Source organism: Asterias amurensis, chromosome 6, assembly GCF_032118995.1.
Source record: "Asterias amurensis chromosome 6, ASM3211899v1".
Taxonomy (NCBI): Eukaryota; Metazoa; Echinodermata; class Asteroidea; order Forcipulatida; family Asteriidae; genus Asterias; species Asterias amurensis.
Window position 1 is genome coordinate 5,242,950 of NC_092653.1, and position 15,377 is coordinate 5,258,326.

At 38.7% G+C, this 15,377-nt stretch overlaps 1 protein-coding gene and 13 non-coding genes across 14 annotated transcripts in view; all 14 read right to left on the reverse strand.

The window, feature by feature from the left end:
• The window catches only part of LOC139939099 (long-chain fatty acid transport protein 2-like), a 61,948-nt gene that overhangs the window by 8,507 nt on the left and 38,064 nt on the right, over positions 1 to 15,377 (reverse strand). The window contains exons 5-8 of the mRNA XM_071934836.1: positions 10,771 to 10,929; positions 4,469 to 4,593; positions 2,717 to 2,911; positions 2,267 to 2,357 (exon numbers count right to left, since the gene is read on the reverse strand). Of these exons, the coding sequence (XP_071790937.1) occupies positions 2,267 to 2,357; positions 2,717 to 2,911; positions 4,469 to 4,593; positions 10,771 to 10,929 (570 nt within the window). The remainder of the gene's footprint in view (positions 1 to 2,266; positions 2,358 to 2,716; positions 2,912 to 4,468; positions 4,594 to 10,770; positions 10,930 to 15,377) is intronic.
• Trnar-ucu (transfer RNA arginine (anticodon UCU)) lies at positions 8,523 to 8,596 on the reverse strand. The gene has a single exon. It is a non-coding gene; the product is annotated as a tRNA-Arg (tRNA).
• Positions 8,682 to 8,755, reverse strand: Trnar-ucu (transfer RNA arginine (anticodon UCU)). Its single transcript has one exon. It is a non-coding gene; the product is annotated as a tRNA-Arg (tRNA).
• On the reverse strand, positions 8,841 to 8,914 carry Trnar-ucu (transfer RNA arginine (anticodon UCU)). Its single transcript has one exon. It is a non-coding gene; the product is annotated as a tRNA-Arg (tRNA).
• Positions 9,001 to 9,074, reverse strand: Trnar-ucu (transfer RNA arginine (anticodon UCU)). Its single transcript has one exon. It is a non-coding gene; the product is annotated as a tRNA-Arg (tRNA).
• Trnar-ucu (transfer RNA arginine (anticodon UCU)) lies at positions 9,161 to 9,234 on the reverse strand. The gene has a single exon. It is a non-coding gene; the product is annotated as a tRNA-Arg (tRNA).
• On the reverse strand, positions 11,310 to 11,383 carry Trnar-ucu (transfer RNA arginine (anticodon UCU)). Its single transcript has one exon. It is a non-coding gene; the product is annotated as a tRNA-Arg (tRNA).
• Positions 11,637 to 11,710, reverse strand: Trnar-ucu (transfer RNA arginine (anticodon UCU)). Its single transcript has one exon. It is a non-coding gene; the product is annotated as a tRNA-Arg (tRNA).
• Trnar-ucu (transfer RNA arginine (anticodon UCU)) lies at positions 12,407 to 12,580 on the reverse strand. Its single transcript has 2 exons — positions 12,543 to 12,580; positions 12,407 to 12,442 (listed from the first exon to the last, which is right to left on the reverse strand). It is a non-coding gene; the product is annotated as a tRNA-Arg (tRNA).
• Positions 12,866 to 12,938, reverse strand: Trnak-uuu (transfer RNA lysine (anticodon UUU)). Its single transcript has one exon. It is a non-coding gene; the product is annotated as a tRNA-Lys (tRNA).
• Trnar-ucu (transfer RNA arginine (anticodon UCU)) lies at positions 13,191 to 13,264 on the reverse strand. The gene has a single exon. It is a non-coding gene; the product is annotated as a tRNA-Arg (tRNA).
• Positions 13,939 to 14,012, reverse strand: Trnar-ucu (transfer RNA arginine (anticodon UCU)). Its single transcript has one exon. It is a non-coding gene; the product is annotated as a tRNA-Arg (tRNA).
• Trnar-ucu (transfer RNA arginine (anticodon UCU)) lies at positions 14,429 to 14,502 on the reverse strand. The gene has a single exon. It is a non-coding gene; the product is annotated as a tRNA-Arg (tRNA).
• On the reverse strand, positions 14,977 to 15,050 carry Trnar-ucu (transfer RNA arginine (anticodon UCU)). Its single transcript has one exon. It is a non-coding gene; the product is annotated as a tRNA-Arg (tRNA).

Sequence of the window (15,377 nt, forward strand, 5' to 3'; positions counted from 1 at the left end):
GCGAGCAGGCTTGAATATAATTTTGATAAGGAATATTTGAAAGTAGTTTAAAGGCAGTGGACACTATTTGTACTCAAAATAATTATTAGCATAAAACCTTTCTTGGTGACGAGTAATTGGGAGAGGTTGATAGTATAAAACATTGTGAGAAACAGCTCCCTCTGAAGTGACATAGTTTTCGAGAAATGAATTTGATTTCAAGACCTCAGATTTAGAACTTGAGGTCTCGAAATCAACCATCTAAACGCACACAACTTCTTGTGACAAGAGTGTTTTTTCTTTCATTATTATCTCCCAACTTTGATGACCGATTGGGCTCAAATTTTCACAGGATTGTTATTTTATGCATATGTTGAGATACACCAACTGTGACTGCTACTCTTTGACAATTACCAATAGTGTCCACTGCCTTTAAATGCGCGTACTGTCCCCCAAACACATACAAGTTTCCTCACAAGCAATGAAAAGAGATACTAAAAAAAGATAGTGATGTACGATGCTGCGTGAGTTGAGAGTACAACGACCCATCACCTCCAACAAACAATGCATTGTATTATAATGTAGTTGAACTCCAATTCAACCGGCAAACTCCATCATGTTTTGCCCCTCAAACGTCTTGGCCATGAGGAAACATCTTATCCCCCAGGCATTGTTTTTTGAAATGCACTTGTCACAAAACCCCCGTCTTCATTTTCTCGGGGTACTTTGTGGCGTCACACCCAATTCCTCTTCATTGAAGGGAGATATCCCGTGATAGGACAAAAATAAACCCTTAAAGGCACAGCCGTCGAGTTCACCAAACTCCTCCTAACTTAGGATTAATCTTAGGACTTAAAGTTCAGTTCCGTATCCATAGACGTTGGACGCATTGGACCCACCCTAAGTTAGAACGAGTTATACTCGTCCTAACTCGAGATAGGATTAATCCTTGCGTTTCGTGAAATCGGCTGATGGACACCTTTGGTAAATTGTCAAGGACCAGTATTCTAACTTGGTGTATTCCAACAATTAACAAACCTGTGAAAATTTGGACTCAATTGGTCATCGAATTTGTCATAGTTGCAAGAGAGTAATAAAAGAAAAAACCCAGCCTTGCACATTAAAGGCAGTGGACACTATTGGTAACTACTCAAAATAATTATTGGCATAAAACCTTACTTGGTAACGAGTAATAGGGAGAGGTTGATACGAATTTGATTTCGAATTTGATTTTTAAAGGGTTGTTATTTTATATACAATGTTGAGATACACCAAGTGAGAAGACCGGTCTTTGTCAATTACCAATAGTTTTGCTTTCAGAAGCATAATAAAATGCCTCAGCTGAAGTTTTTATTATTATTTGAGTGAGTAATTACCTCTTTCTCAAAAACGACGTTACTTCAGAGTGGAACCATGTTTTTGAATGATTACCAATAATGTCCACTGCCTTTAAACCCATAACTGTCCCATATTATTTTCCATCAGTCATCGAAACTTGATGATGCCACGGGCCACCGCGAATCTTGGAAAGGCGCCATGTAAAGCAACTTTCTCACTTTGATTGACGTGTTTTTGGAATGACGGAAGTTGCGCATTTTTTGTCCTGACAGGATGATGAATTGTATAAAACAAAAACTGAGTAAGTTTGGGAGACGAAACTTCACTCCGTGCTCAGGAATGTCTTTTGCGAACTCATGGTTCTTTTGAGCAATATTAAAAAAGGCTCCAAGCTAAGACATCAACCACTATTAAAATTCGGGTGTTTCAACACACGACACAATCAGAAAAAGTTGACGATGAATTGTATCGAAATACTGAGCTGAGACGAAACTTCACTACGTGCGCAAGAACGTCTTTTGCGAACTCATGGCTCTTATAGAAAGTTGTGAGCAAAAAAACCCACCCCAAAACAATCAGTTATAAGACATCAAACAGTGTTATGTCAGGTTTGCACTCAGGTTGACTCAGTGGTTTATCTTCATGCCTTTCACCTCTGTGGACCCCAGTTCGATGCCTGGACCGGAGCCAGCCATGTGGATTGGGTTTTTCAGTCCCACCTGGCTGCGTGGGTTTCCCTCTATAGGGGGTTTCCTCCCGATGTCTAAAACTGAAATGTCTTCAAAACAAATTAATTGTGTGAACATTTTTCTCACTATTTGTTCGTGATTCCGATAGGCGATTGAGCTTAAACTTTCACATGTTATTTCATGTATACATGTATAGACTTTATTTTGTGAGGATACTGGTATTTGACAATATTTTGACCGCGTGCTTCGAACAAACTTACCGGGAGGAATCTTGATGCATCGACCCTTCTCATCCCGAATAGGCTGGGCAGACTCGTAATCATACTTGATCAACTCGATCGGACAGAATATCTACGGAAAAAAGAAGAAGATATAATTACCTGAAGATAAAAATAACAAGTCTGGTTTCAATTTAATGTTGTGAAATACACTGCAAAACAGTGGTGTTAAACTTGACACCATGGGTTGTTTACACAATTGTCACATTAATACCCAAAGGAGAATAACAATTAAACATCAGAGGGTGTTAAAACAACACCAATGTAATTGTGTTGGCAGTAATTAGTATTATTTTAGAAAAGTTATTGTAAAATTTCACTCGAAGTGCAAAATGTAAAAACTATAAGACTATGCTAAAATGAAGCAAGGAATCATCGTTTAAGTTGCTCTCGTGTGAAAACGACTTTTAAATATGTTTGAATCTAAATTACCCTTAGTAAAGGAGGCCAGCATCCCACCGATCCGATCTTATTGTCTACATTCATGATGCCGAAGTTAGCTTCAGTCGCCCCGTACGTCTCAAGGATCCTCCCGATACTGAACCGCTCCATGACTTCGCCCCAGATATCACTTCCGAGCCCGTTACCCACAGCCACTCGGACCTTGTTGGTTTTCTCTTCCGGACTCTGTGGGATTGGGAAAAAAAGGACAAAGTTGGGATACAGCAAAGTTTGTAATGAGTGGTGTCTGAAGCTTTGCATGGTGTGGCAAATCTCTTTTGTATAGACCTTATGCATTGACGTCATCCAGCGGCCATCTTAGTGGAAAAACGGTGACGAAACAATCGAAACGCACAGATTTGTACGCGCGGCGCACAGGATTGGCCAATGAGCAACCTCCTTTTGACCTCTAGGTGAGGGCGCCCTACTGAAATGACGTCATGTGCATAGACCTTTTCGCAAATAACGGGGCGCGCGCGTAAAGCTTGGAATTAGGTGCATTGTGGTCCAGCTGGTATCCAAATTTGATCCATATCTATCCCACAATGCACCTCATTCAACAGTCTGCGCTTGCGCATTGGTATTTGCGGTAAGGTCTATAAGGTCTATAGTGTTGTGTTGCATGCATTTTACGTACAGTAAGATTACAAATGCATCTGGATGTACTCATACCTCGTTTACTGGTAACGTAACCAAGTCGCTATAATACCAAGCTTTCTGCCTTTGTTCAGGGCAGTTGGTTGTCCGGCGTGATGCCGTCAACATTTCCTACACCTTCCATATTTCATTTTGTGACTCATGTACAACATGCAGGTTGTTAATAAAACCTCGGGGTCCAGAAACTGATTGGTCAACTTGTTTTCTTTCGTTCGCCTGTCCTGGTACCTCCCCTGGTAACAACAAAGAGGATGGCTCTGCAAAGAGCTGGTATGGTATCGACGTTTTGAACAGTATAATATGCTTTTCTTCTTCATTTCTCATGAAGACTAGCAGAATATACTGTTCGAAACGTCGAGACCCGCCACAATGGCGCTTTTCAGAGCCATCACTCATACAAACGAGATTTTACACAAGGTTGTATACCCCCAAGTTTAATGTTTAATGTTAATTCTTTTCATCCAGTTTCCAATGGCGTCACAAAGTTTGTTTCTTCCCAATTGTACCTTTGGCTCTCACCACACATTTTTATTTCCATTCAAAGCTTTATAATGTAACTGTCTTTGGATATCTCGACTTTTGAATTTACTAACCTGCTTCCCTGTCACAATTCCTACTTCAAATATAAAAAGCAATAAATATACCGATGGTAGTATTTCTTCTTTTGGGTTTCCCTTTCATAAGCATAAAAAGTTGCTGAGCACAACAACATTATGCTTTAAGGAATCAGGTTACCCGCCAAACTATCATGCAAAATTAAAAAATTGTGACTGGTATCCTTTTTATTTCTACTAAGCAAGAAAAATGTTGAGCAATATTTTCTGCATTTTATGAATTATTGGGCCCAGATCGTTCAGGCAGGAGGAAGTCCAGGCTCTGTGGTAACCTTGTACATATTTATTTATTTATTTATTTATTTATTTATTTATTTATTTATTTATTTAAACATCTGTATACATTATGATGTCACAGACCACGTGGTCTACACTTGAAAGCCTTCCCCAAGTCACGGTCCCTGAAACTTAAATTTCCCATTTTCTGAAAAATATTTGTATTTTAGTGACACTTAATACAAGACTTGCATACCTCTGGGCGCGAAAGAAGATATCTAAACAGCTCTCCAATGTACATGATAATGGTGACGTCATGCTTGCAGCAATCCGTCCAAAACTGAGCTGCTGAAAACTTCGGTCTCAGAACCATCGTTGCCCCTATTTATATAATGAGCAATAACAAGAAATGAAACGTTTAGTTATTTTTGGGTACAAACACAACAAGGCATACTTCCTTATAAAACAAGGCACTGCACTAAACACTGGGACATTGACTCCAAAAGTGATTTGTGCAACCAAGGTAATATTGTGACGATGACGTCAGGTAAATTGTTTTAAATACCTTATGTACATGACGTCATTTGAGTAGGGCACCCTCGCGTCGAGCTCATAAGCACGTCGTTTATTGGCCAGTCCAGTTTGCAGCGCGTAAAAGTATATGCGTTTTCCATTGTTTCATTTTCGGTTAGCCTCAAAGATTGCGGTTGTATGACGTCAATACAAAAAGGCCATTGCAGCACTGCACACAAATACAGACTGTTCTACTTCGCGTTACAATTCTGAATCCACCACTCACCATACGCCCGAACCGGAGAGCAAATACAGCTGGTCATTGGTAGTGGGTTCATACCGTATTATATAGGTTTTTACATAAATATATTGGTTGAACTAATAGGATATCACTACTGGATGTTGACGCCAATTGGTACCCTCCATGTTTGTTGCAAATAACATACAGTGTAGGAGGGGCTAGTATCGATCTGCGTGGGAACCACCTACTCTCTATTGTTATCGCCAATGAGTCAAAAAGGAAAGCTGTTATAAACTCTCTACTATAGCCAACATAATATCGAATATGGTTGTCACAAATGAGTCATAAGAAAGCTCTATCTAATAAACAATAAATGTACTTCCATGTCAACAAGAAGAGGTTATAAATATTAAACTGCGTGGGCCAGTGCAACTCGATTAAAGTCAGGTGGCTTATGATATTTTCCATAACTAGACATTAACACCGCACCTGGTAGGTTTTTGACGATTTGTTTAGAAGCGTTGGTGGTATATGCAAACAGTAGTGCAGAGAGAGAACGAGTATAAAACTTTAAAGGAACACGTTGCCCTGGATCGGACGAGTTGGTCTATAAAAAGAGTTGGTAACCGTTTTTTATAAAATGCATATGGTTGGAAAGATGTTTTAAAAGTAGAATACAATGATCCACACATTTGCCTCGAAATTGCGTGGTTTCCTTTTACTGTGCGAACTAACACGGTCGGCCATTTATGGGAGTCAAAAATTTGACTCCCATAAATGGCCGACCGTGTTAGTCTACGAGGTAAAAGGAAAACTGTGCAATTTTCGAAGCATGTTTGTGTGGATCATTGTATTCTACTTTTACAACATCTTTCTAACCATCTATGCATTTTATAACCAACGGTTACAAACGCTTTTCAAAGACCAACTCAATCGTTCCAAGGCAACGTGTTCCTTAATATTATCATCTGATAAAAACCGTTGATGCTGTATACAAAGAATGAAAGATGTTCAAATGGATAAGTAACTATTCTGGTTAAATAAAACAAATTAATCATTACTCCCGATAAGCCCTATCTTCCTTTTAATAAACACAAGGAAGTCATAACTTGTTAAAGGCAGTGGACACTATTAGTAATTACTCAAAATATTTATGAGCATAAAACTTTACTTGGCAATGAGTAATGGGGAGAGGTTGATAGTATAAAACATTGTGAGCAACGGCTCCCTCTGAAGTGGACTTGTTTTCGAGAAAGAAGTAATTTTCCACGAATTTGATTTCGATACCACAGGTTTAGAATTTGAGGTCCGAAATCAAGCATCTGAACGAACACAACTTCGTCTGACAAGGGTGTTTTTCTTTCATTATTATCTCGCAACTTCCACGACCGATTGGGCTCCAAATTTCACAGGTTTGTTATTTTATGCATATGTTGAGATACAGCAAGTGAGAAGACTGGTCTTTGACAATTACAAATCGTGTCTAGTGTCTTTAATGGATTAATTAGAGCAATTTACGGCTGAGGTAATTTATTATAACCATTTCCAGGATAAAAACCATACTAAAATCTCTAAAAGTAATTTCTCGGCTTAATAACACTGTGGACACTATTGGTAATTGTATCTGAGTCTTCTCACTTGGTGTATCTCGACATAATATGCATAAAATAACAAACCTGTGAAAATTTGAGCTCAATTGTAGGTCGAAGTTGCGAGAGAATAATGGAAGAAAAAACGCCCTTGTTGCACAAGTTGTGTGCTTTCAGATGCTTGATTTCGATACCTCAAAATCTAATTCTGAGGTCTCTCAAATTCAAATATTTTAGTGATAAATTACGTCAGATAGGGGGTTATCTTCCATGGACTTTTTATTAAAGGACATGCTGATCGGAACTAATTTCATAAAGCCTGTTTTGAGCGGCCTTTAGCAGTTTCTTTAATAATTGCTTAGCACTTTGGGTGCCAATATTAATTTGATTACGCGCCAAACTTGCACAGTTTATAGGTCTACAAACAATCCGAACAGGCAAACATATTTTTTTTCCAAATATAAATTGGCCCTATATGGCGTCAGAGAAATGAACGAATTTGTTGAAATAATTTCTTGGTTTTTTGTTTGTGGTTTCTCTATTTTTAAGAGACTGTGGAGTACAACATGCCGACGGTTGCGCGTCTTGGGCACAATCAATCTTTCACACGACTTGTCTAATGTTTCTTGATAATGAGTCAATACTATCAAAATGTCGGCAGTAACTAAGCCATGTACCCAAGGGCACGAAGAGGATGTTTGAATCGATCCATCGGGGTGTCTTAAACATGAGTTGTCAAAGTTCGCTTGACGTGTTTGGCTGCGATATGCGGTCAACTTTGAAGGCACTGCAGCCGATTTCACGAAACGCTAATCCTATCTCGAGTTAGAACGAGTAACTCCAAGTGAAAAGAGTAGTACGTATAATTGATTTGTAAGAGCAACCGAGTAACCGGTTCAATCGTTCAATACTAAGCAACATAATTGAAGACCTGGGTATCCTCACATCTCTCTAAATGTCATGTAATTGATGAGGTTCAATTAACATGGTTGATGTATAATGATCGATAACTGTAGGTATCTTTGCCTGTCAAGTTGAATGAGTCTTCAAATACTTCAATGCTTCACTTCTCTTCCTCGTGTCCTCTGGTTGCCCTTTTCCCACCCATAATCAATGATCTAATCTTTTTTGTGATTTCTCTATTTCTAAAAGACTAGGGAGTACAACCTGCCGACGGTTGCACGTCTTGGGCACAATCAATCTTTCACACGACTTGTCTAATGAGTCAAAATAATAAAAATGCCAGCAGTAATTAATCCATATCCAAGGGGAAGAAGAGGATGTTTGATGAGGTAAAGGAACATTTAGGGCCTATAGGGAATTGGTGATACAAAAACTCGTCAGAGATCACAGATTTACATAAAACTTACACGGTCTAATGATGATAAAGGTGAAACCATCACTTTAAATATTTCCGTCTGAAATAATATATTTGATGAGAAATAAACAAAATTACCTAATTTCCCGTTAAGGCACTTTATCTAAACTTTTCCCGGATAACTAGCGGAAATGTTTTCCCGGAGCTAATTTGTTATCCCTCAACAAAATATTGTGCATTCTGTATAAACTCCAGGAAAGGTTTTCAGGAAAGTTCTATGGGCCATTTGTTTAATGTTGGTAAAACCCCACACACTTAGATTTGCTATCTACTGGGAGCCAGCAAATGTTCCCAAATGGTGTCGGGAAAACCCTTCCACAAGTTGTTCGGGGAAAGTTTTGATAAGGTGCCTAATCATTTTGGTTTTGAAACGATTCGAATGCAAAATGTGTGATTACATAAAGTGCTTACACTGCCAGCAACTGTTTTGTTAGCAAAACCAATTCAACAAACAAACAACAAACAACCACGAACACTACACGCTTACATGTTGCAAGCTATATGGAGTCTGCAAAATGAAGCATCAAAAACTATACCAAAGGTATCGTAAAAAGGTACATTAAAGCTTGTTAGTTTAAAAAATGTTTTCTACCCCCGCCGGGATTCGAACCCGGAACCTTTGAATTAGAAGTCCAACGCGCTAATCCGTTGCGCCACGAGGGCTCGTGTAGTTAAATGAAGCATCAAAAAATACCAAAGGTATCGTAAAAAGGTACATTAAAGATTGTTAGTTTAAAAAAGTGTTTTCTACCCCCGCCGGGATTCGAACCCGGAACCTTTGAATTAGAAGTCCAACGCTCTAATCCGTTGCGCCACGAGGGCTCGTGTAGTTAAATGAAGCATCAAAAAATACCAAAGGTATCGTAAAAAGGTACATTAAAGATTGTTAGTTTAAAAAAATGTTTTCTACCCCCGCCGGGATTCGAACCCGGAACCTTTGAATTAGAAGTCCAACGCGCTAATCCGTTGCGCCACGAGGGCTCGTATAGTTAAATGAAGCATCAAAAACTATACCAAAAGAATCGTAAAAAGGTTCATTAAAGATTGTTAGTTTAAAAAATGTTTTCTACCCCCGCCGGGATTCGAACCCGGAACCTTTGAATTAGAAGTCCAACGCGCTAATCCGTTGCGCCACGAGGGCTCGTATAGTTAAATGAAGCATCAAAAACTATACCAAAAGTATCGTAAAAAGGTACATTAAAGATTGTTAGTTTAAAAAATGTTTTCTACCCCCGCCGGGATTCGAACCCGGAACCTTTGAATTAGAAGTCCAACGCGCTAATCCGTTGCGCCACGAGGGCTCGTATAGTTTATTAGCATCGAATTTAAGTTCAGATGGTTAGCAATCGGAGTGTGGGTTTGAATCCCTGTCATGACGCTTGTGTTCTTAAAGCAAGACGTTTTTACTATGATTGCTTCTCTTCATCCGGGGGTAAAAATGGGACGCTATACGAGGTTGGAAGTTGATATTGTGTTTGAAAAAGCCTTCAGAGCAAAAACCAATTCTGTAAGGTTCCCTTAAAATTTAAGGCCCTGTTTTTGACAATTCCCTCTGTATGTTGATGTCACTTCGAAAGACAAATCCCATAAATTTCTGCCTAAATTTTTGCAGTACAAAAAAAGTCAAGTGTGGAATTCCAGCTGATTAAAACCATCTCTGTGAAACCTTCTCGTGTTCATACTCGGTTTGCATGCGGTAACCTCTTCCTTTTTTGCTGCGTGTGTTTTGTTCTTTAAGAACTGGTCACGCTAATTATTCTACTGCCGCAGTGAGTAGATTTCGGAATTCGGGAGACTACTTAGTTCTGAAAAGAAATGTCCTGCTTTATTAACTACTACCTGCAGGGGTGTAAGGTAGGAAATCGGCCGGGACTTACTATTTTCTTTCAGTGGATGGAGAGGACTTGTCGTTAACTACACTGCCGTAAAGAGAGTTTTTAACTGGTCTGAACGTTTCGGTTAGCCTGCTCTTTAATTAGTCATCGTCGGGAGATTTTTCAAGTTTCGTGAAACTCAAACTCGTTTCAGAAGAAGGGCCTTTTAAAATGTTTATTTCCGCCAACACTTCACCAAAGAGAAGTTTGAAAGAGTGTGGAATCCAAATTTGAGAGGATGCACATTATTCAAAGTACAGCTTGATATTGTGATGACATCTGGCCTGGGCCCAATTTTAGAGAGCTGCTTAAAGGAACACGTTGCCTTGGATCGGTCGAGTTGGTCTTTGAAAAGCGTTTGTAACCGTTTTTTATAAAATGCATATGGGTAGAAAGATGATGTAAAAGTAGAATACAATGATCCACACAAACATGCCTCGAAATTGCGTGGTTTTCCTTTGACCTCGTCGACTAACACGTCGGCCATTTATGGGGGTCAAAATTTTGACTCCCATAAATGGCCGACCGTGTTAGTTCTTACAGTAGAAGGACAACCACGCAATTTCGAGGCAAACTTGTGAGGATCATTGTATTCTACTTTTAAAACATCTTTCCAACCATATGCATTATATACAAAACGGTTACAAACGCTTTTGTTTTGACCAACTCGTCCGATCCAAGGCAACGTGTTCCTTTAAGCACAAAAAATAGCTAATAAGTAGACAAACTGCTTACTAGGATAGGATCACCAGCCAAAATAGCATGTATTTTTTTACGAAATGTGACTGATAACCTGCATTTTCTTGCTAAGCAGAAATATTATTTGGTTCACTAACTTGCTGCTTAATCAGCTCTATGAAATTGAGCACAGTTTGTAATCTATTTACAGAAGTCTATAGGCCAACGCTTGCTTGTGAACATAAATTGAAAATATTGGATTTATATTTTGTTCTGTTTTCTTACCGTTTCTGATAATATTGCTGAGTCCAAACAATAGTGCTGAAATGTGATAGAGCGGTAGCGTGACGTACATGACGTCATCTGACGTCATAGCTACGCAGTTGAGAAGATGACCTCCTGCCATCATTTTGTAATGTGACATCCTGCTCGCTTTCGGGAGTCCTGAGCGGAGAAGGACGGAAAACAAATTAAAATTATTTGATTTAAGATAATTAATCGGTTTCAATTAATCTTATAAGTTGACACAAAAATTGCAAACGGCAATAACAGTATTGTTATCAACAAAAATATATTTGTGCATAAAATGTCTGCAGTCATTTCTGTTTTGAGTATACCTTTTATGATGTAATGTAGGCATATGACGTATAAAGAATAATCGTATTTTCTACAATGTGAGAATAATACATGCTGAAAAACTATTTGGGCAGTTTTATACTCTGCAAATTAAAGCATCGACGGCCATACCAAAAAAATCGTTGCGTAAGAAGCTTACTTTGAATGTCTTTGTAAGAAGGTAATATTAAATAACATACAAAAAACTATATCCCCGCCGGGATTCGAACCCGGAACCTTTGAATTAGAAGTCCAACGCGCTAATCCGTTGCGCCACGGGGACTTATGCAGAAAGAATAGTAAGCCTGGTAACCGAAGGATTAACTTTACTCAGAAAATTTGTGTGTTAACGCAAAGTTTCAAATTTGGTTTTGGTTGTTTTAAGTTTACCATTCAGCAAACAAAAGTAAAATATAAGCAAACACACACCCGACAAACAAACACCATCAAACTAACAAACAAACAAACGTCCAAGAACGTATACGCTTTCATGTTTCAGGCTATCAAAGTAACGTTAATTAGCAAAAACGTTCGTCTACCCCCGCCGGGATTCGAACCCGGAACCTTTGAATTAGAAGTCCAACGCGCTAATCCGTTGCGCCACGAGGGCTTGTGATTTAGATAATCGAGTACAAGTTGCGATGGTTTAAGCCATGGGAGTGTGGGTTCGAATCCCTGTCATGACTCTTGTTTCTTTTATCACTTGAAGTTCGTTACTACAATTGCTTTTCTTAATCAATGGGTATAAATGGGTTCCTGTGAGGGGAGAGGTTGATTTTGTGTTGATAAAAAGTCTGTGGGGCGCCAAGCCAACCAGGGCTGTTATATTTTGTTTTATAATGGTCCAATGACCGAGATGTAAAGCGCATTGATATACGGTTGAAATGTGCAACTGCACCACGTGATGAATAAACAATAAACCAGTCAGGCGTGACCGGGGCGTGCACCTATGCGCCATTCACAACAGTACAGTTTTTGCAAGCGCTATTATAAATACAGTGTCTATGTTGTTTGTTGTGTTTCATCAACTGTCTGTTATGTTCAGTACTTTCCGAGTCAATGAACTCGTTAGGAAACAAAAGAAACAAAGTTAAGTGTAAGAATTAAATGAAGACTAAGAAAAAAACGGAGGTGAAAAACTGATCAAGATTTCCAAAATGTCTCAGGTTTAGTTATAATAAGAGTTAAATTATATGTGACCGAGTAAGCCCATTATGAAAATGGCTAAATGAAGCATCGAAGGTCCAGTCATCGTTGCGTAAAGAAGATAAATTAACTACGTTAAATTGCAAGAAAAACTGTGGTTTATCCCCGCCGGGATTCGAACCCGGAACCTTTGAATTAGAAGTCCAACGCGCTAACTGGGACTCATGCAGGACTAATAGTAAGTATGGCAACCGAAGGATGGACTTTTCTTTGTTTTGTGGTTTGTGTGGATGAATTAGAAGTCCAACGCGCTAATCCGTTGCGCCACGGGGACTTATGCAGGATGAATAGTAGGTCTGACAACCGAAGGCTGAACTTCTCCCCGATGATTTGTGTGTTATGCAAAGTTTCTTCGTTCAGTTCTGTTTTAGTTATGTTTTAGTTATGTTTACAAAATTCAAAGGGGTTGCAACTTATACGAACAAAACGTACCATACAAGCAAACAACCAACCACACAAACGAACAGTAAACAGACACGACAACACGCTTACATGTTGCAAGCTACTTTGGATGTCTTGTATTGTAAGAATGTAAAATTAAATAACATACAAAAAACTTTATCCCCGCCGGGATTCGAACCCGGAACCTTTGATTAAAAGTCCAACGCGCTAATCCGTTGCGCCACGAGGACTTGTGCAGGAAATGTAGTAAGCCTGGTAACCGAAGTATGAACTTTACTCAGAAAATTTGTGTGTTATGCAAAGTTTCAAATTTGGTTTTGGTTGGTTTAAGTTTACCATTCAGCAAACAAATGTAAAATATAAGCAAACACACACCCGACAAACAAACACCATCAAACTAACAAACAAACAAACGTCAAAGAACGTATACGCTTTCATGTTTCAGGCTATCAAAGTAACGTTAATTAGCAAAAACTTTCGTCTACCCCCGCCGGGATTCGAACCCGGAACCTTTGAATTAGAAGTCCAACGCGCTAATCCGTTGCGCCACGAGGGCTTGTGATTTAGATAATCGAGTACAAGTTGCGATGGTTTAAGCCATGGGAGTGTGGGTTCGAATCCCTGTCATGACTCTTGTTTCTTTTATCACTTGAAGTTCGTTGCTTTTCTTAATCAATGGGTATAAATGGGTTCCTGTGAGGGGAGAGGTTGATATTGTGTTTGATAAAAAGTCTGTGGGGCGCCAAGGCAACCAGGGCTGTTATATTTTCCCAGGGAGCTGAGAACGATTAAAGGAATGTTTTATAATGGCCCAATGACCGAGATGTAAAGCGCATTGATATACGGTTGAAATGTGCAACTGCACCACGTGATGAATAAACAATAAACCAGTCAGGCGTGACCGGGGCGTGCACCTATGCGCCATTCACAACAGTACAGTTTTTGCAAGCGCTATTATAAATACAGTGTCTATGTTGTTTGTTGTGTTTCATCAATTGTCTGTTATGTTCAGTACTTTCCGAGTCAATGAACTCGTCAGGAAACAAAAGAAAAATAGTTAAGTGTTAGATTTAAATGTTAAACTCTCAGGTTTAGGTATAAAAGGGGTTAAATTATATGTGATCGAGTAAGCCCATGATGACAATGGCTAAATGAAGCATCGAAGGTCCAGTCATCGTTGCGTAAAGAAGATAAATTAACTACGTTAAATTGCAAGAAAAAAAGCGGTTTTATCCCCGCCGGGATTCGAACCCAGAACCTATTAATCAGAAGTCCAACGCGCTAATCCGTTGCGCCACGGGGACTTATGCAGGACTAACAGTAAGTATGGAAACCGAAGGATGGACTTTTCTTTGTTTTGTGGTTTGTGTGGATGTTTCTATGGTCCATTTTCTAACAATTCGGCAGAAATGTAAAATGTTAAGTTTTCAAGATCAAATATGGGCCACTAAAAAGCAGTTGCAATGAACGTTTCGAATAAAATGTCAACGACGCATTGTTAAAGGTCAAATCATGAATGTCATTCCCCAACAATTGTTTACAATTTATTTTACAAAATATGCCTAAACAGTATGGACAATTAATTTACATTTTAACCAGAATACGATTTAATCATTTGAAATGGTTTCCTGTTCAAAAATAGAATGTGGCAAGTGGCAAGGTCAAGCTATCGTTGCATAAAGAAGGCATATAAATTAAGTTAAAATGGAAGAAAAATATTTATCCACGCCGGGATTCGAACCCGGAACCTTTGAATTAGAAGTCCAACGCGCTAATCCGTTGCGCCACAGGGACTCGCTAGAAATCAGGAAGTTTGGAAACTGAAGTCTGGACCTATTCTTTATATCGACGGTTTGTGTGGACATAGTTTCTACGGTTGATTCTCGCAATAATTGAAACTTCACACTCTAATAGTTGTTGTCCAACAAATTCTTTTAACAATGTTAATAAAAACTTTCATGATCAAATTTGGCAAAATAAAAAGCAACTACCAATAAAATGATTGTGCCGAATATAAACATTATGGTAAAAGAAACATTCTCCAGATCAAATCATAACCAGCGAATTCTTGAATCTGAACGCAAAGGGAAAAAGTTAAATTAGAATTTACAAAATAGACCTGACTGTCAGTTTAAACTTTAAACAGTATATGATTCAACCATAAAAATTGTCGCCTGTTCAAAAATGAAATTGCGACAAACGGAAACAGCAAGGTCAAATTATCGTTGCGTTAGTAATATAAATAAATTAAGCAAAAAAACAAAACTTTATCCCCGCCGGGATTCGAACCCGGAACCTTTGAATTAGAAGTCCAACGCGCTAATCCGTTGCGCCACGGGGACTCATGAAGTACGAACAGTAAGTCTGGCAACCGAGTGATGAAATCTGACGTCCATTAACTTTTTCTTCATTTTGATTGTTTGTGTGGGATAGTTTCTACAGTCCATTTCCCAATATTATGGAAACTTAACGTTTTAAATATTTTTGTTTTATACGGCAGAAATGTAAAATGTAAGTTTGTTCCAATATAAGAGTGTCGAAAAAAATTTATGGTGAAAGAAACATTTTCCAGATCAAATGGTAACAAACGAATCTGAACGCGAAAAAAGACTTTTGACTTTCCCTGACCGAAGTAAATTTAGAATTTTACAAAAAAAATGCCCTAATTT